The sequence below is a fragment of the Wyeomyia smithii genome, chromosome 2, assembly GCF_029784165.1.
Source record: "Wyeomyia smithii strain HCP4-BCI-WySm-NY-G18 chromosome 2, ASM2978416v1, whole genome shotgun sequence".
Lineage (NCBI taxonomy): Eukaryota > Metazoa > Arthropoda > Insecta > Diptera > Culicidae > Wyeomyia > Wyeomyia smithii.
In genome coordinates this window covers 22648445-22668169 of record NC_073695.1, presented here as the reverse complement: position 1 = coordinate 22668169, position 19725 = coordinate 22648445, and the positions used below count along the sequence as shown (strand labels likewise).

General features: G+C 40.1%; 2 protein-coding genes across 2 annotated transcripts; one reads left to right on the top strand and one right to left on the bottom strand.

Moving 5' to 3' along the window:
- The first annotated feature begins 12708 nt into the window (after window positions 1–12708).
- LOC129725145 (uncharacterized) lies at window positions 12709–13844 on the top strand. The gene is made up of 2 exons (XM_055680625.1): window positions 12709–12961; window positions 13019–13844. Exon 2 carries the CDS (start codon window positions 13049–13051, stop codon window positions 13736–13738), a length of 690 nt encoding a protein of 229 aa, XP_055536600.1. The 5' UTR covers window positions 12709–12961; window positions 13019–13048; the 3' UTR covers window positions 13739–13844.
- Window positions 13845–14002: 158 nt separating this feature from the next.
- Window positions 14003–17949, bottom strand: LOC129725143 (GPI ethanolamine phosphate transferase 3). The gene is made up of 4 exons (XM_055680619.1): window positions 17777–17949; window positions 17537–17716; window positions 14520–17477; window positions 14003–14464 (listed from the first exon to the last, which is right to left on the bottom strand). Exons 2-4 carry the CDS (start codon window positions 17705–17707, stop codon window positions 14270–14272), a joined length of 3324 nt encoding a protein of 1107 aa, XP_055536594.1. The 5' UTR covers window positions 17708–17716; window positions 17777–17949; the 3' UTR covers window positions 14003–14269.
- Window positions 17950–19725: the final 1776 nt, after the last annotated feature.

Sequence of the window (19725 nt, the reverse complement as noted above, 5' to 3'; positions counted from 1 at the left end):
GCTCGACCATGGCTAGTCCAATGGAAGACCAGGTCGAGCAGTGCGTCCGCGACCTCGAAAAGTCCCCCTGTACCGTTCCTCAAGAACATAAAATCACAGCAGAACAGGTTTGCTCAGCACTGATGAGTACTAAGAACATGAAGGCTCCTGGGTTTGATGGGGTCTTCAATATGGTCTTAAAAAAGCTCAGCAACAGGGTTACCTGTTGTTGAGCTCTATCTTCAACAGATGCTTGGAATTGCACTACTATCCAAGCATTTGGAAGATAGCCGAGATCATACCGATCCGCAAACCCGGGAAAGATCCGACGTTAGCATCAAGCTACCGTCCGATCAGCCTACTCTCATCGCTGGGCAAACTGTTTGAAAAACTGATCCTCAACCGCATGATGAAGGTGGCTAAGGAAAACAACATCTTACTCCCGGAACAGTTTGGGTTTAGGAAGGGCCACTCCACCACGCACCAGCTGGTGCGGGTGATGAACAACATCAGAAGGGACAGGGCTGTATCCAAGTCCACAGCCATGGCATTGTTGGACGTCGAAAAGGCGTTTGACAATGTCTGGCATGACGGTCTGGTATACAAGCTCTGTGTCTTCAACTTTCCATCATATTTGACGAAAATCATCTGTAGCTACCTTCGGCAGAGGTCGTTCAGGGTATCGCTGAATGGTTGTTTATCAAATACTTTTTCCATCCCAGCAGGGGTCCCGCAGGGTAGTCTGCTGGGCCCTTTGCTATACAACATTTACACCTCCGACATTCCTTCCCTGGGAGATGGCTGCGTGCTCTTTCTGTTCGCAGATGACACTACAATTGCCGTCAAGGGAAGAATGCCTCGTGAGATCACCAACAAACTTCAGCGATGCTTAGACGCCTTTGTCGAGTATGCTAACACCTGGAAAATTAAGATCAACGCTTCCAAAACCCAAACAATAATGTTCCTTCATCGACAATCCCCTAAACTGAGGCCCCCTCCATCATGCGTTGTGGTCATGAACGGTACCGGGGTTGAGTGGTCTTCCGAAGGTACCTATCTTGGGCTGCTATTCGACGAGAAGCTTCTTTTCCGATCGCATGTGGAGAGGGCACTGGTTAAGTGCTCAGCTTTGGTTCGGTCACTATACCCGCTTATTTGTCGCGGATCTCGCCTCTCAAGAACAAACAAACTGGCAGTCTACAAACAAATAATTGCCCCCGCAGTCTTTTACGCGGCTCCGGTGTGGGAGTCATGTGCACAAACTCACAGGAACAAAATACAGATTGCGCAAAACCGAATCTTACGGATGATCCTCGATTGTCCCTATGACACCAGGATCACAGATCTCCACCAAGAAGCAGTTACTCCAAAAGTAGATGCCAGAATAACAGAAACCAAAACCATCAAAGATGAAAACAGTAATGTGAATTACTTATACTTATAAAAAAAAACATGTATTATACCCTACAAAAGCATAAAATACAGATAAACTTAAACAACAACAAACTAGCTACATTCATTTGTTGGAAGGTGAACTGGATGAACCGTCCACAACGTTGACAGCAGTAACAGCAGATATCGGCACTCAGCAGTAACAGACCATAGCAGCGGGTCGCGCCTGTGGCTGCCTTCAAATTAAACAAATCACTTGCCCTGTGGTTGGTCACCACGTCTCAGGCCTCTGCCAGGCTAAACGCCAACGCGAGCGATCGGGCGAGATTTTTGCGGTACATCAGCCGGTCTAATGGAAAAGTAGGATCATTTTGTTTAGAAGAACATTACTGTCGGTAATATTACAGAGATGCGATTGCATTATATCCGATATGGAATTGAACAATTGTTCTTTTGAGGACAAATAAAACACTTAATTCGAAGAGTTAATAGCTCTGGGTACCAGTAGCAGTATGGTACCAGCCTCAGCGGTAGGTGCAGTCGGTACTTCCCTAAGACCGATGTAATAAGGAAGTAAATGGAAGCGGCACGGCAAAACAGTTCGGGTGTTCTTAGACGCGCGTCATTTTTCGTACGATAGCGGCGGTAATAGCGGTAGATGCATTTGCCAACACTTACTCCAGTAAAGCCGTGTCTAATTTTCAATGTGAAAACACCTTTCTATTGTGTTGGCCGTGAGCTTTAGGCCTCTGCCAGGCTAAACGCGATAAGCGGCGCGAACCGATACGCCGGCCGTAGGTTAATTTACAGACTTAAGTAGAGCTGTGTAAAAGTATTCTACTTCAACCTTGCGGTCGTGGCTTTGCTCACAACCCTCCTGTGATTTTTAGTGATAATGGTTATGTTTTTTGTCTCTCATAGTATTGTTGCGATTGAAGGCTTTAGTTGTGATTTTTTTTGACTTTCTAAGGCAGATTAGCTGCTAATTTACTGTTCTACGGTTCTAAGAAGTACAATTTGAGTCTTATTTGATATTTTTACCTTTTTTGCCTCCAGACAAGTTGAGCTCTACCTTTCAGAAATGTTACTCAGCAAGGATCAGGTAATCTAGGTTTTAAAGATATTTTTCAGTGACTTGAAGCCCTTAATAGTTAAAAAAAAAAAATTACCGGCATTAAAGGCCTTAATATAGTGCAACAATGACAAATTTATGATTATTTCTCATTTTGGCGGTTTTGGATGTTAAATAGTTTAGGCTTCAATTTGGGATCGAATTTTGCAAACTTCTATTTGCTTTGGGATAGTTTTTCGAAGAAAAAATGGTTGGGAATATCACTGCCGGGTCATTTAATGAATACATTACATTAGAAATATGAGATAATTTGCTCGATTATGATGTTTCCAGTATTATTTCTTGGGTTGATAAAACTGGTTATCTTCAACACCGATGAGAATACCTTCAGTAGCCGAAGCCGCGCTAGAAATTCATTTTCCGAGCTGAATTTTTGAATGGTAAGGCCCAAATATTTCACATAATTTTAAGATTTCAAGTATAGTTAATGGTCCCTATTCTGGAAAATCTGAAGTATTCCATGAATTGGTAAAATGATTTAGTCAGAAAATATGATTTTTTTCCGTTTTGAAATTGAGTGTCAATGTTCCATGAGATAAATCCATTTTGAACAGGATTTTCAAAGCTTTTACAACTGTGTGAAGACGTCTCTAACCTAGACTATAATGTTGGAAAACTCATTGAGTAAATAAAAGTAATTCATATTTGTAGTTCTGGGAACAAAATATTTATTGACTATAATTATAAGGACAAACGTTAACGCTGATAAACTAGAATATTCACTACACTACACTATACTTGCTATCTGTTCTTTCTTCATTTTTCAACAGGTGTTGCTGGTTCATCTGACTTGTTCTCTTTATTTCCACCCTGAGACGCGTACTCTTCCAGAGCCTTATCCCACAATTGCAGGAAGTTAATCTGAGGTAGGTTCAGCTTATCCATCAGCAAGCCGGCGTGCAAAAGAGCAGCCGAAAGTCGCATTTTAAGATACCGGTTCAAGTTTTTTGCATCTTCAGCCTCTTTGTTCAGCATTTTGTGCATCAACCGTAACTTCGCTCGGCTTTCTCGTGCCGCTACAGTGTTCCGCTGACGAAGCAGTTGCTCTCTAGGAGTGCGGTTCTGTGCGTTGGTGAAGGATCGAGCCATTTTACTGTTGTACTGCACCGGGATAGCTAATTCTGTGAGTGTGTTGAGGGAAAGTTGTGACATCCGCGCCGGGATGCGATCAACCTTTTTCTTCACTACCTTGAAGTCCGATGATCCGGAACACGTACTTGAAGCATCGTCGGAAACCATCGCGGCGCAGATTGTCGAATCGGTTAACGTCTGCTCCGATTGGTCGATGTTATCATCTGAAGTTTGGGGAACTTGCTGTTCGAAAGCAGGTTGATCCTCATCGGTTGTCCACAATGATCCTTTGGTGATCTTTTTGATAATGGTGTGAAGTGTCTTCCTTTTCGTAGCCCGATCACGTTTTACAATGGTTTTTCGGCACGACAGAGTCGAATCCGATTGCTCACTAATAACTTGCATTTTTTGGTAATGTTTGTTCACTGTTTCCACTAAAAACGTTCGTTAACATGTGATTGTCCGTTGATGTGCGTCATCGGTGTTATATCGCAACATAGGTAAATATTCGTAAAAAATAGAAAACAAACAACATTTTACCTACAATGTTGCACCTGGTAGCAAACCCGACTCTTATTGAAACCTTAGGTAGGTTGTTTTTTTTCAATTACACCTCTCCGTTTTAAACTTAGTAATCGTGTTACAAACACACAAACATGACCTACAGCAACCAATATTATTTACCTGTTATGTACATGTTTGAGAATGTTAAGTGTTTGTTTAGAAATAATAGAAAACTAAATCGCAACTATTTTCGAGCCTGGAAGCAAAAGGAATATTGGATGCAATCGAAAGCACACCAAAGTTAGTTAAAAAATATAGATAATAATTTTCCAAACATTGTGGCTGATTTGACCGAGATTCAGGCCAAAATTGGCTTTGATTATTTTTGAAATTCATTTACATCTGCTCATTATATTCACAACTTCAACTACAAACTTTATAAAATTCCACAATCCTTGCGGAGGCGAGTCAAACTCTAATCATTCAACGTTAAAACGTCCATAAATTATACGTACAAGTACGAATACCATACATAGTTTTCCTAACCGCGACATCAACCCTTATATTTACAGAACTCAGTTCATGTGCAGCAGATTACAAAAAAAAAACTGGTACGTTACGTGACCAATAAAGAACACGTAATTTTGTAATATTTTACTCAATTGCTCTCACTTTAATTCATATAGTATATTTTATCCGTTGGGGTTTCATGTCTAAATGCAGTTTTGTTCAGCCCTATGACCTGCGAAATATTCCTGCACTTGTCCGAATTCATCAAGTTATTTCGATTGCCTCAAGTGAAGTTTTTTCCGCAACAGATTAGTGTGTGAGCAAACTATGCATCTTCAATCTGATAGTGGAATAAGATAATTCAGTTATTATCAATTACAATACCACAATATTTTCGTTGAATTCAAGAATTGAAAGCTGGTGTTCAACACAGATCTTGACTGCATGAGCAAGTTTTACCTTCAGGACTTCAAAGTTGGTATTAGGATCACGAAAGTCAAAATTTTGAGATAAGGTTGACCTGCTACAGAATCAGAAACAAAAGACTATGTGGAAGGTGTGTAAAAATAAGTTGGTACAATGTAGTAATGAAACTATTCGTAGGCATTTATCAGCTTATGTTGAAACTCTGAAAATTCCTAGAAAAATCCTGCTATTCCATTATCATCTAATATCTCCGGTCGGATCTGTTTCGTCTTACTGTCAGTCCTTGTCATAAGTTATGTTGATGTTGGAGTTAACAAAAACGGAGATAAAAGCCGTTAACAATCGGGGTAGTCAAAACTGAGGGTAGGCAAGTTGGCAGTTGAGAAAATTGGAACAATACCGCAAACAACCTGTCGACAAATAGTTTACCTATCCACTAGATATAAGAAATATTCCACTTGCAGCGTATTCATTCTGTTCATTTTAACCTGACCGTTATTTTAATTACTAAAAAAATTATCGAACAAGCTAAAAATGGTAGTGCTGTACGAATCACCGATAGACCGGTCAGTTTTAGAAGAAAACAGATCATCAAGTTTGACCTTGTGGTCGGCTCTACTATCAGTTGCTTCGCAGTGCTACGAAACACTTCTGCAAGAGGAAGTGCAGATCACGAAGGCAAGTCCAGAAAACCCAGAAGCTGGCACATTTGATAAAAGTCGATTGAAAATTTGCAATGAAAGTGTCAGCAGTGTGGGAAGCAGAACTGGCGCTTCGAAAAAGCGATCACGGACGGATACCGACACCGAGTCGGAATCAACAACATCGAAACGATCCGATGAGGCAATCACCATCAATGGAAGCCCTCGTGATTGGTACCCTACTTTGGCTAGATCATTAAGACGGTCCAAAAATACTGGTAGACTATCCGTAGACCGATTGTGTCAACATGACGCTCGACTAGCCTACAACAAGAACATGGCGCGTCAATTTCCGGGAGCAGAAAATCGTACTCCAGAGCAGCAGGCGATCCGCGAGAAGAATACTCTAGCGGCTAGGCAAAGCCGAGCGAAGATGCGCATCATGGATGAAATGCTGAGCCAGGAGGCTGACATCGAGAGGCTAATGAATCAGCATATGAAGGCACGGCTAGCAGCTTGTTTCATGTACGCCAATCTGTTGCGAGAAAAACTTCATTTGGGGCAAGCGAAATACCTCGATGAGTTCGAACAGGTACGGGATAACTACGTCCCGGAGCCGATGGAGGGACGACAAGTGTTAAGACCGCGGGTTATAATGCACACCAACCAGGCGCAGCAGATTGCGGAAGCGAATAATAATAATACTACAACAGATAATGACAAATCTGCAACACAAGGCGAGGAATCAAATGAGCTTCCCGAGTAGACGTTAGGAAAAACGTTCATTATTTTACACGTCCGGCGATTTTCTACGGATTTCCTTACTTTGAGTCAATGTCCTTTATCTGGTAACCAGTTCTAATTGTACTATACGTTTTTAGAAAAGTAAGGAACAATGAGACTAATTTTGTGAAAAAATTGCGATTTCTCCCTCAAGACTGCAGTTAAGATAATTTATCTTCAATAGATTATTATTTGTTTTAAATAATATAAAAACAGTAATTGATTCCTACTTTCTGTAAATCGTCATTGTTTATCCTGAATTAAATCAACTTCATGTTTGAATCAATACGAATTAATCGTGGATCAATGTTTTGAAAAATGTTTGTTTAAAAAACGTACCAGAGCCTTAATCTAAATTAGACTATTTGGAACATTTAGATTTTCTTATGGATTTCTAGATTCAAGCCTAAAACGCAACAACTTTGCACATATAAACGCTTTTCCTAGGTTAATAATTTAATAAATTAAAATGAAAACGAAAAATTGAGCTCAAATTGTATAGTAAAATTTTTTACCAAGATTTTTTTTATGCAAAATATTGTGAACTTTGATAGAGGTAAATAAAATAAAATAAAATAGTTATAATAATGAAGCAAATTTTCATCTTGAAAAAAAGGAAGCCCTATATCTAAGGATTCTCTCTAACTCACATTTTTCAGTTTGATTTCGTAATGTTTTTATAATACCTGGCGTAATTTTTTTCGCCAACAAAAAGCTTCACTTGCATCATTTGTAGAATTTGTGTATCTCATTTTGGAATTCATTGATATCCTCTCCAGTTCTAATTTCTAAAAATAACTCCATACCGTCAGCATAATTTAGCATGCTAACGTACAAAATCAAAAGAGAAGGTTTAAATCCAAAGGTAAACCTTGAGGGACACAAGAAGTGACTGGAATCAGATTTCAGCTCGTAGCTTCTGCGTAATTTATATTTTCCATTACATTTAAAGAATGAGTTATAAATTCTGAGAAAACTGGCAATGTCGAAGGACTCTTCAAAAAGCCTGCTTACCAATTCTACCCCTTCATTTGAGTGGAATCACTTGCCAAAGAGCCACATTTTCTACCGAGGAAACAGGAAATAGTCATTCTATATCATTAAGGGTTTTCAGGGTGGCGAAAAAGTTTTCAAATTAAATTCCCCGATATTCCCTGAAATATATCCTCAATTTCCCTGATATTTTTTAGCATACAGAACAACCAAAATTTGTGGTCCCCGTGGCTCTGTGGTTAGCGATGTCGGTCGGCTAGCTCACCCACACGGTTGTGATATTGGGTTCGATTCCCGATCGAGTCGAGGAAAACAATATCGAAAACGAATTCTCTCAACTAATCTAGTTGATCGAGACCGCTATTAGCCCCCAGGCTAAGCGTGCGATATTAAAAAAAAAAAAAACCAAAATGCAACGCACTTTATGCAACTCTGATATCCCAATGAAAAAAAGTGTTCGATCGGATAGGAAATCATATAGTTTCGACGTTTCATACCACGAAATTGCATAGTCCACCATATTTCCGGTGAAGAGGAAAATCTCTCCGGGCCCCTGGTTTGAAAGTACATAAGTTGCTGAATTTTTTGATGCTGAAACTTTCGGAATCGCATGAAAATTGTAAAAGTTACAACAATTATAATTTATGGGTACTCGGGCACACCGTCGAGTACGTAAGAGTGTTTTTTGTCGAGCACATAACGGTTAGGATCAAATTTTTTGCTTTAAAATCTCAATAATTTATTTTTTTGACAATATTTGTGAATGAAATTTTAGGTTATTTCCCTTGACGACTTTTTTCGTTATCCAGATATATCAATTTATTTAAAAATAAAAAAAAAACCGTTTTTTTAAATGCAGTCTAGATAGTTTTTCAAGAATAAAGTATCCAAAGATGCTTAGTTTAGTAACGCCTACGTACCTACAAAGTTTCATTGAATGAGAGGGTGCTTTCAACCTTCTAGTCGGGTTGGTGCGAAAACCTTCAATATTGATTTTTAGGCCATTGAAAGCAAGGTTGCAATGCTTCTTGCAAAATCCGTGCCATGGATTAGTGAAAACACGCCAAATCCGCGACGCGTAACAACTTTGCAAGTCCTTAATCTACATTTCAAAAATGAGGGACGTCATCCAGGCTTTCGAGTTTGCTTCATCAGTAACAAGGAATAACACGTCCGTGGAACACTGAGGTTTGCAGCACACATGATGGTCAATCGTTCGTTTGAGTATTTCCCACCGTGGCAGTTCTCTGACTGGAACGAATACAGCTTTAATATTCATACAGCTCTCTTTCCAAATTCGAAAAGATGAGAATATTCGTTGAATATTCTGCCCAGCAAACCAGAAGTCGTAAAAGAATGTTAATTCTAAGTCGCTCAAATGTGCACGCCAAGTTTAAAATTACTTAAGATGTAATATAAAATTTGCTTATATCGTATAAAATTTAAATCCTATAAGACGCAATATCAGGTTATATATGAAGTAATTCATCGTGTCATATAAAATTGTAAAACGCGTCATTCCTCAAAGTCGTATAGAATGCAATTTGAAGTTTCAAATGAGGCCATTTAAAATAGCCTGCGAAGTTATACAAAATCGTAAGACTTTTGTTTTTACGATGCACGTATATGGCCTCCAGATTTGTACACATAGGCGCATTTCATGCATCTTATATGGTCATTTTTTACCAAATTAGAATTCACTTAAAAGAGTTGAGTGCAAGTTATATGAACCAATTTGTTTGCTGGGTGCTTATCGAATGTAGAGGTGAATTTAGAAGATATCCATTCCTAGTTAGCGGACGACAGAGGAAACAGGCTCTGGATCTCGAACGTCAGGCTTGGGTACTAACTTTTCGAACAATGAGCTACATTCAGTCTCAGATGTAAGGAGTTTGGCAGCATAAACAGCTTTCGAAACATTCCGTCTTTTCTTCAACCTTGTAATGCCCAGTAATTAGCAACGCGCTTCTTGTAAAGGAGATCTAAAGGATTCAGGGGTCATCGTAGATTCCTGAGGGCGTACCAAACAAACTTCCGTTGAATGTTTGCAATTCTGCTGATTAAAGTGTGGGATACGGTGATCATATGACAGCAAAGGACTCCAAATGTGAGCGTACCACACAAAATATTTCTAAGACATCTTCGACAACTTTGACCACTTGAGGCCAGTGCTGATAAAAGTTATTTTCCCCAGCAAAATTCTTTGAAAATTACAGCCAATCATTTTCAATTTTCACTTCTAATGATCGCAGCACTCTTTCAGATACACTAGATTTTCGTCCTAGTAACGTGCTGTTATACGCAGATGAAATAGATCGCGCGCATCGTTCACGGTTACGGAATAAAATTTGACGACAAATCCAACCTAATGATCTTCACTTCAAAGCGAAAAAGAAAAACAAACAGTCCACTCAACCAAAATAAACCTCACCGAAACACTTTTCCACTGACACTGACCGATGACCTGACAATCTTCGTTAACTGATAAACTGATTTTGTTGTCTTGCTTCCATCGCATGAAATATAATGAGGTGTTTTGACAGTTCACTTCCATGCAAAAAGCGGGAAAGGTGAACTCTGATAGGATTGTAAAAAAATAACGTTTATGGATGCTTATTTTCAGTTTCACTCAAGAGTGTCAACAAATATCAACCCTGCTTGAGGCACGTGTTCCTAAAGTCCGATAAAGCTGAAATTTGGCATGGAGGCTTTTTTCAAGAAGTCGAAAAGTTAGAACACTACTTCTGAGCGAAATTAAAAAAAAAGTCGCAATCAGCCAAATTTGTTACCTTAGTATACGTTTTGAGCTTGCATGGTGCCGGTGAGTAGGACTGCGGCTAGCTACGGGATATTCATCAAAACTTTGATTTATGCCAACTTTTCTGCCCGGCATAAATCCATATTGCGATGTTGAAATGTATCTACCTCAGTTAAGCATAATTGAATAGCTATTAGCTCAAGCACTATTAGCTCAAGCACTAACGGGGAGCTCCGTAGCCGCAAGGTTACAGAGTCCGCCTTGGTATGCGAGTGGTTGTGAGTTCGAATCTTAATAGAATCAGGCCATTTGGTTACCAAAAGGACTTTAGCATGGGTCTATTCTCAGGCTTCCTTCTGAACTCTACAGTACCTCTGTTGACCCTCCTTCTAACAAAAATAAGTCCGTTATAATAAAACTGGTGTGAGAAACGTATAAAAGTTCTCTCCAGGGAATTGTAATTAGGCGATGTTGTTGGGATGGACAGAGGCTCGGTATAGTAGAGTAGTTAGCTTGAAACGGAAAGGTAAAACTTACACACAAGCACGGATATGTATGATAAGCGTATCACTTACTTCAATAGTGATACTGCCAATAATATGAAGTGCGGAGTACAGAAAACACCTGGGCAATAACACAATAGATCTAATCTCTGGTCGCAGTGATGAGTCCACACAGGGAAAAAAAGCACTTTAGAGTCAGCACAAAAGGACGTTATCCCTCGATAGTTTGCAACTAACTACTTCTCTTTGCTTTTTGAACACCGATATTATGTTTTTTTTTTTCATTCAGAAGGGAACAAATGGGCTGCAGTCTCATGGATGCGCCTGTTCATGTAAACATCATCGGACCACCACCATCGGAAAGCTGTTAAAACACGTCTTTGGAAATTCGGAAGGTGTCTAGATCGACCATACTGAACGGTACATTTCCGAGGCACAGAGGCAACCAGAACGATTTGGGTTTAACACTATTACATACCTGTTCCATCGTCGTTAATAATGTCACGGATACTTATAGCCCCCGGTAGAGTATCCTTACAATCGTTCGTCTGCACTGTGCATACACTGTCACTTTTCCTTGAAGTAACATATCAAGCAAAGGATGATTACGGCTTCGAACTTCGCTTACGATCACCTCCATGCGTTGTTCCAGCCTAGAGTCTTTTACTTTTCGTACTTATCTTCTCAACAGGTTACCAGTAGCCATATATCTTTGTCCTTGATTAGATTATAGTCGACACAGTGCTTTGAAGAATACCGAATATTTTCGCGATTTCGGAAACACGCCGTCCTACTTCACGCGCCACAATACTTTTAGACGTTGATCAACAGTTAAAACTTGGAGCATTTGTTTATCACCGTTTTCCATGTTTCGTTAAACAATAAAAACTGAATATGATGCGGGATTCAGCCGTCTAGGAGAAAAGGTTAAATAAACCAGGACTGACGCTTCGAGATATCGGGAGAAAATTAGAGCAAAAGCTTGCTATGTTTCTTCGAGTTGAAGGAATTTCAAAGTATCGAAATATCGAGACACAAGTTTATGGCCGCATGAGAAGTTGAAGGATTCATTGGCATTCTCGAGATAGGGGAAGATATCGAGATCAAGAAGTTGATGTGCACAAATTATTACATGTATTTTTTTTTGTTGTTGCCAGATGGCCTAAACATGCATGGACCATCAAGATCTGATATTTAAAACAAATTCCTTGGGTGATTTTCCGGATGTAAAAAAGGTCAAGCTTCAACAGCTTTGCGCCATTTTATTTTAAGTCCGATCGAACTGAAATTTTGCGCAGAGTTTTGTAACCTGTGAACATTATGCAAAGGGTTCGTTTTTGAAATTCGAGTTGCCCATTTTGGCTGGCACTCTAATAAAGGATATAAAGTGGTTTAACATGGGCATACATTAAATTGATTTTTTTTCAAACTTGTACCAATGTACATGGGTCACTCTGACTTCATGTATATTTTAATGGAACCCTGGAATCGTTTCGGAACATAGTGGTCTATGTGCACAATGTTCAACCTCTATCGGAACGACAAATCTTCTATTATCCATTCAGCTTCGCAAGCTGAATTTATTATTTTTAAACTGCTCTCTTTAGAAAGAAAGTTGAGACTGGATGAAAAGGAAAGTTTCGATACAGGACAAAGTGAAATTGCGCAAAAAATTACTTTCTCACATAATCCATTAGCCTTCAGCCTGCGTACCGCAAAAGAAAAAAAAATTATGGCGGGCAAGTTGCCTTTTCCCTTTTAATATTTTATTCGTTGTTCAATCTTGCTCTTAAAACGTGACTATTATAGCAATCAAACGTGAGTATTATAACAATCAAACAAACCATATAGTTCGATTTCAAACCTGAACTAAACTACCACATGATCTACCAATACTCTCTCCCTTTCTGCGAGAACACTCCTAGCCAGGGGACACAATTCATTTGGATAATATCGCCAATGGGTACGCGAACAAAAAAGGTTGAGAACCGCTGGCTTAGAAGAATACATTCATTACATCACAATGGGACTTCAAACGCATGCAACTATAGCGCGGGTTGTTGACACTTAACACTTTCAATTGTGTAAGAACTTTAAGTGATAAGCAGAAGCAAAGATATTGTTTTTAATATTCAGGAGAACGTAAAAGGTACTGATAAAATCGAAAAGGTCCGTCAGGGGACTGGTTGAATCGTTTTTTGACTAAATTAAACTGGCTGGGACATCACGATTTGACAACACTCTCAAGTATCACAATTTTATTTATTAGGTATAGGTAAATCAAACCGTTTTTAGTCATAATTTAACACTCGACAAACATTTTTAGTGAAACCATCGAACAAACACTACAACAAAAATGCAAGTTATTAGTAAGCCATCGAGTTCGACCCTACCATGTCGAAAAACTATCGTGAAAGACGATCGGGCTACAAAGAGGAAGACACTTCATACCTTTATAAGAAAGATCATCCAAGGACCATTGTGGACAGGCGATCAGGATCAACCTACTACTGAACAGCACATTTCAGATGATAACATAAAGCAGTCGCCTCAGATTGTAGCTGATTCGACAGACTGTGCAGCGACGACGTGTTCCGGATTGACCGACTTTACAGTAGTGAAGAAAAGGGTCGATCGCATCCCGGCACGGATGTCGCAACTTTCGCTCAACAATCTTACAGAATTAGCTATTCCTGTGCAGTACAACAGTAAAATGGCGCGATCCTTCGCCAACGCACAGAACCGCAGTCCCAAAAAGCAACTGATTCGCCAGCGGAACACCATAGCGGCCCGAGAAAGTCGAGCAAAGCTACGATTGATGCACAAAATGCTGAACAAAGAGGCTGAAGATGCACAAAACTTGAATCGGTATCTTAAAATACAACTCTCGGCTGCTTTTTCGCACGCAGGCTTGCTAGTGGAGAAACTGAACTTGCCACAGATTAATTTCCTGCAACTGTGGGACAGGGCTCTGGAAGAGTATGCGTCCCATAGTGGAAATAAAGAGAACATTCCAGATGAGAAAATCAATTTAGATGACGAATGAAGACCGAAAGACAGTAAGTGTAGTAAATATTCTAGTTGATCATCGCTAGTCTGTATGAAATGTAAGTTGATATAACGTAACAATTGTAAATAAATATGTTTTTTAAACGAGCATCGATATTTTTGAAACGTTTAGTTTTTATGTATCCTGTAAACAAAAATATCTAGGATGCCAATATTTTATACTCAGAAACCTAATTTTTAGGTTAGCGTTTTAGATTACGTACAACAACCTTTTCGGCACAAATTAAGTAGATCTTAAAAATATGTGATCAACTTCTTGGACAACGAACCATTACGTCCAGAGCTAAATGCTTTAATGAACTTATCGTCGAAGTTCGAACCAATTTGATTCGCAGTTCACGAACGAAATATTAAACTACTATCGAAACAATTACCTGCTAGGCATCGTTTAAAGTTAATCGGACGAAATAAAACAATATATATCTACGAGTTAATACACGTCACCTGGAAAAAAAATACGACTAGATCTTCCGTATTTGACGCTTGACTGGGATTTCGCTCCTCTTTCTTATCGATCTTTATTGATCCGAGTAATCAGCGTATTGACGGCTCGGTGTACACGCAGTAGCAGCAAAAAGCCCAAATTTAGACCAATGAACACAATGTAGCTACCAATACCTTCGTATATGAATCGAGGGGCGAAGATTTTCCACACCATCAGGTGGCGGCAGTGTAGCGTGCAGGCAAACATGGCGCAAAATATCTAAAAAAATCCAAATTTCGCTAAGGAGAAAAGAAGAAAACTAGCCAACACTTACCCGAATTCCCTGAATAAGCAGCAGCTGGCAACCGGTCTTGAAGACGGTCCCGAGAAATGCTTTTTCATTTTCGTACAGATTAATTTCACCTTTCGTCACATCAAAGTCGGTCTCGCTACCGGTTGCGCTAGCGTTGTCCGTTCCATCATCCGGCTCATTGACGGTCACCGATCGGTACTCGACACTGCCGGTTTCGGTTTTGCGCGTTGCTTTTGGACCCCGCTTGGGACCGCTGGCGGTCGACTTTTGGCAGATTTTTTGCGCCAAGGAAGGCCACATGGTGTACACGCAGAAAGGGGTGAAAATGATTAGCGGGAACAGTAGCGACAGCATGAAGGACATCGAAAATGTATTCAGTAGTACCAGGATGGCCGAAATGATATTATTGTTATCGTAGTACCAGGTTCTGCCGATGAAAGCCGCGCTCCAGTCGATTTGAGACATTGTGGGTTGGTGGGAGGTTGCATAAAAACCGAACTGCATGAGTGTAATCCAAGAGATCAGAGTGGTGAATGTCGGTTGCAAGCAAGTTTGCAGATTCGAGGAATTTTCATACTGTAGAATGGAAGTGATAATACCGTAGCATATCGTAACTACCAGGGAGATTATAAGGCCTGCCGTTCCATTTGACCCAAGCAAAAGAGCCAATAGAAGGGTTAGGAAGATTCCGATTGCAATAAAAACGGATGAGTAAACGGTTGCTAAACCGCAAACGATTGGAACCTCATCTGATGGGGCTGCATTCGGCGAATTGTAGTTATCTCGAAGCTGTCGGTAGATCTCCGGGGCTAAATTACGTTCGCCGTACAGAATATTCATCATTTCTCTTCGTTTAGGTAAGATGTAGACCATCAAAGGTGTAATTGACACCGTCAGGATTTGCACTATTAGCAAAACGTAGACAACCCACGCGAGAGCATCGATATGAATTTGCGGTATTCCTTTGGTGTTAGTTTTAGATAAAATAAAATGACCACAGCTGCAGACTGCTCCAACTATTGGGCCGTACCTGGCCAGTAACACATTAACAGCATTCCCAGTCAAGTTACCGCATGTTTTCAGATAAAGTCGAGCACAAACAACGTACGATACGAGAGCAAGGGCAGGGAATCCGTAAAACTGCGTCCCAGCCGATCGTCGCATTGCATCTGGTGTTGGCGCAGTCATAATGTAATCCGTGCAATTTCCTTGCTCCTCACGGCATCGAAAATAGTTTCCTGACATCCTTACCAGCAGAATACCAAACACGGCTAACCCAAGCAGCTTCAGGAGAGCTGATTTCCGCAATACCGGCCATCGGAACCGTGTCACCTTGAAGCGGCTATTCATCTGTACATTCCACAAGGCAAGCAGAAAGAACCCGATAAGCACGTAGGACAAGATTTTTTGCTCCTCAACGATGAAACTATTGGAAAAGAATACACACGTTGTGAACACGAACGATATCCTGGTGACAAAATTCTTCGAGTGCTGATGCTGGCTTAGAACTTCGGTAATGTTGATCCAATTTTTAATGACTAGAAAGAAGAGAACTGCAATCGAGGTCAGCGAGGCGAAGAAAATAATTCCGTGTTCGGCCGATGTGAGACTGAAGTCCCGATAGAAGAAAAATCCGGATGCAGCAGCCATAAAATTAAGCACGACAATGTAGTAAATTGTGGTACCGTTGAAGATTTGCCCCAGACGGTTGGGGTTTGAGTTGGCGATCAACAGAAAAATGGCGAAGCAGCACAAAAACGTTATCAGTAGACCGTGAGATATGAGCAGGGGATCAAACTTCACCCAAATGTCGCGACAACTTTCCAGTATATCTTTCAAATACAGCCGCAGATCCTTGGAAAGACTTTGGAAGGCAGCTTCCGTGTAAACGGTATTAACTCGTTGTGTAAGAATGAGAAACTTATTCTCCAACTCATCTAATTGATCAACGGTGAAAGTGCCTTGATTAGCTCCTGCATATTGTTGGAAGTAGGTCTGAATTTGCCGTGCATTCTGCCACAAATGAAGAAGTGCCAACTGATAACGTAAAAATGTATCAACTTGCACTTCCGGAAGCAGTTGAAAGTTTATCAACCCTAGGTTGGAGTACGGCACCGGGGTGCCTAGTAAATTGGACAGCAGTGGAACCAGGTCAATTTGCTGTATTTCCTTACTAAAACCATCATATTCCTCCGGCAGAAGTGGGGTTCCTTTGGAATACATGAAAAACAACGCTTCAACTTCTTCGGTCGATTCACCCCCATGATCACCAGTTTGTGTCATTCCGTGGTCACCGATCACAATCAGTGTAGTTTCTGCGTCCATCAGATCAGTTACATTTCGAATAACTTCATTCATTTCCCGCAGCTTCCGACCCATTTCTACGTGTTTGGGTCCGTATCGGTGACCGCAATGATCGACACCTAAAAAGTGCGCCACAATTATATCCCAATCGTTCCGCTGTATTTCCTGCGGGAGCAACTTTTCGATAGCGCTATCAACCGTGTCCAAATCGTGAATATTGAAGCTCGGATAATCGAACTTTCTTTGAAATCGTTGTGGAAACAACTCCGTCCAAGTGCTGTCTCCCAAAAACACTCCCGTTTTGTTAGCTCGCACCCACTGGTCAACAATGTTATCCTCGTTGATTTCCGGCGATGCAAAATTAGATCCGATGTCTATAAACGTGGGCAGACTGCCGGTTGTCATACCCTTCAATCGTTGCAAAGTTGTCGTAGGAGGATCCGCTATGAAGCGCAACATTCGTGTGCGATCTGGGTAACGATTTCGTAGCTCCTGCAGGATCGTTAGCTGGTTTTGATAAAGCTGTTCCTTCGATGGATGGATAACTCCGAAATCGTATCGCAGCGCGTCTATCAGAAGCACAATCACTTTGCTTTTCTGCGGAAGGCAAATGTTTGCGGATTGGTTGACGTCCCGCAATATCGAACGGACTTTTTCAGAGCTGTTGCACGGTATCTATAAGTATATGTTTTTTACAATTATGTTAGAACTAAAATTATTGGTTGAAAACTTACGCTTGAGCCTGCTTTTACCGGGCACTGATAATCTTCATATCGCAGGCAAGTGCTATAATCTGTTTGCGCTATTCGGGTCAGCAGGAAGCCTTTGGAGAACAGGTGTATACCAGCTCCGAGAATAACCGATAGCCACACCAGTACGAAAACGAAATTCCATGATTTGGCCATTTGGAAAATCTGAACACGATAAATAAATTAGTGATGATAGAAAAAAAACTCGTTCGCACTACAACAAACCTCTGCTATCCACTCTACAGATCGCACTTATCACATAACACACATTAGCTTAGTGATAATTTAGATTAGTCAAGAGGCAGAATTGCCTAATTCATTATTTTACTGCAGAAGTCTCTTATTTGTGCGACAGTTTATCAGAGTATCAGTCAGAGTTTATCAGCTACCGCCTACCGCTAGTAAAACGACGATCAATGATGACACTGCGATGACAGCCGCAAGCCAAAACATCTCGCAGCTGACTGGAGATGGATTCTGCTTTTACACTGTAGAACAAAAACACCGCTATATTACACGTTTTACTCTTTTCATGTTTGATATGGGGGAAATAATTCTCGCTAAACATGTGAAAAGGGCCCATGTGCCATATGTAAACAAGCCACAATTTCACGTTTTTCAATGAATACAGACTTAATCTACCCATACAAATGAGATTGTTTGATTAAGAGTAAATTCTTTTATCGATAAAGCTTATTGGTAAGGGCAGATTTCGCTTGTATTAATCAAAAAACGAGAAAATTTGGCTTGTTTACATATGGCACATGGATCCTTTTCACATGTTTGGCGAAAATTATTATCAACTGAGTTTTTGTTAGCTAATTCTTTAATTGGTTTGCTTTACGGAAGTTGAGTCAACTTTTCCATGACGGATGCGGGTTTTTCGATAAATCTAACAAATTGTACGTTACTGTTTGAAGTAAACGTTCGCTACACACTTGATTTTTTTGCCGAGAACGGCACCACTCGGTTGAAAAAAATAATGACAGTTGTCACATTTTTTCGTGAATCTCGGTTCACCTAACTGAAATTTCGGTTCGATAATATTTTGTGCCAAAATTTTAGTTAGTTTGAACCGAGATTTACGAAAATTCGTAGATGGCGAGTCGGCTGGATTTTGGACGAGTAGTTCGTCTGTCACTTAGCTGTCACCAGCCAAATTTCACTACCGTCTCCTAATACAACATTTTGCTCGCCTCGTCGTTTGTAATAGGGGCCTGAATGATTGAAAACACTTTCAAACGCCAGAAAAAAACCAGTAGATTCAAAAACTCACTCTAAAAAGACTTTGAATTCCGAAATAGTTGTAAACTGCTCGAAAACACAAATAATTGAACAAAAAAAAGAAGGATTCAATATGACAGAAAGAAGAAGCTGTAGAAGCTGGAAAGATGAAATCTTTTCTATGAGCTAGAAGAGTTAAAAAAACAAAAGAGAGGGAACGAATGGTTCTCTTTACTTGTTAGGTAGATTCTGCAGTGCTGCTATCTAATGCCGAATTCGTTTTCGCGGTGTAGCTAAACCATTCCGGACTACACTTTGCAACTTCAAAAAAAAAAAAAACATTTTCAGTGTAGTTGCATTGGTATGCGTAATAATAGGGATAGCTGTCAATTTGTTTTGTTTTGGTCATTATCGCCATCGTCAATTTGCCTCGTTTCTATTTCATATTTCCATCTTGCAAATGTGCTGTAAAAAAATTTACCTGTCAAACAAAACAGTTTTGACACAAACGCTCTACTTTTTTCGGGTGTAGTCCGGGACAGAAAAAGTGTAGTCCGGAAAGTGAAATAAAACATTTATGGTATCAAAAGTGTAGTCCGAGTGTAGCTACACTGCGAAAACGAAAACGGCCTCAAAGGAAGACACGGATCTGTGAAAAAAGTAAAAGAGAGAATGTCATACGGTAATCGTGATTGATTTAGGTAAAAGAAAAAAGGGTAAAATCGAAGTTTTAAAAAAACGATTTTAAAACAAGCTTGGGAAGAATTTGAAGGTACCTAACGCTAACGAGAGAAAATGATTAAAAAAGAAATATATCTTTGAAGCCAAATTTATCACAAATACAGCTGACAACGACTCTAAAAACGGAGGAGCTGTAGATTTTTCATTGCATGCTACTATATATTTTGGCAAATTTCCATTTTCTTGGCAAAATATCGTGTCCACGTGGA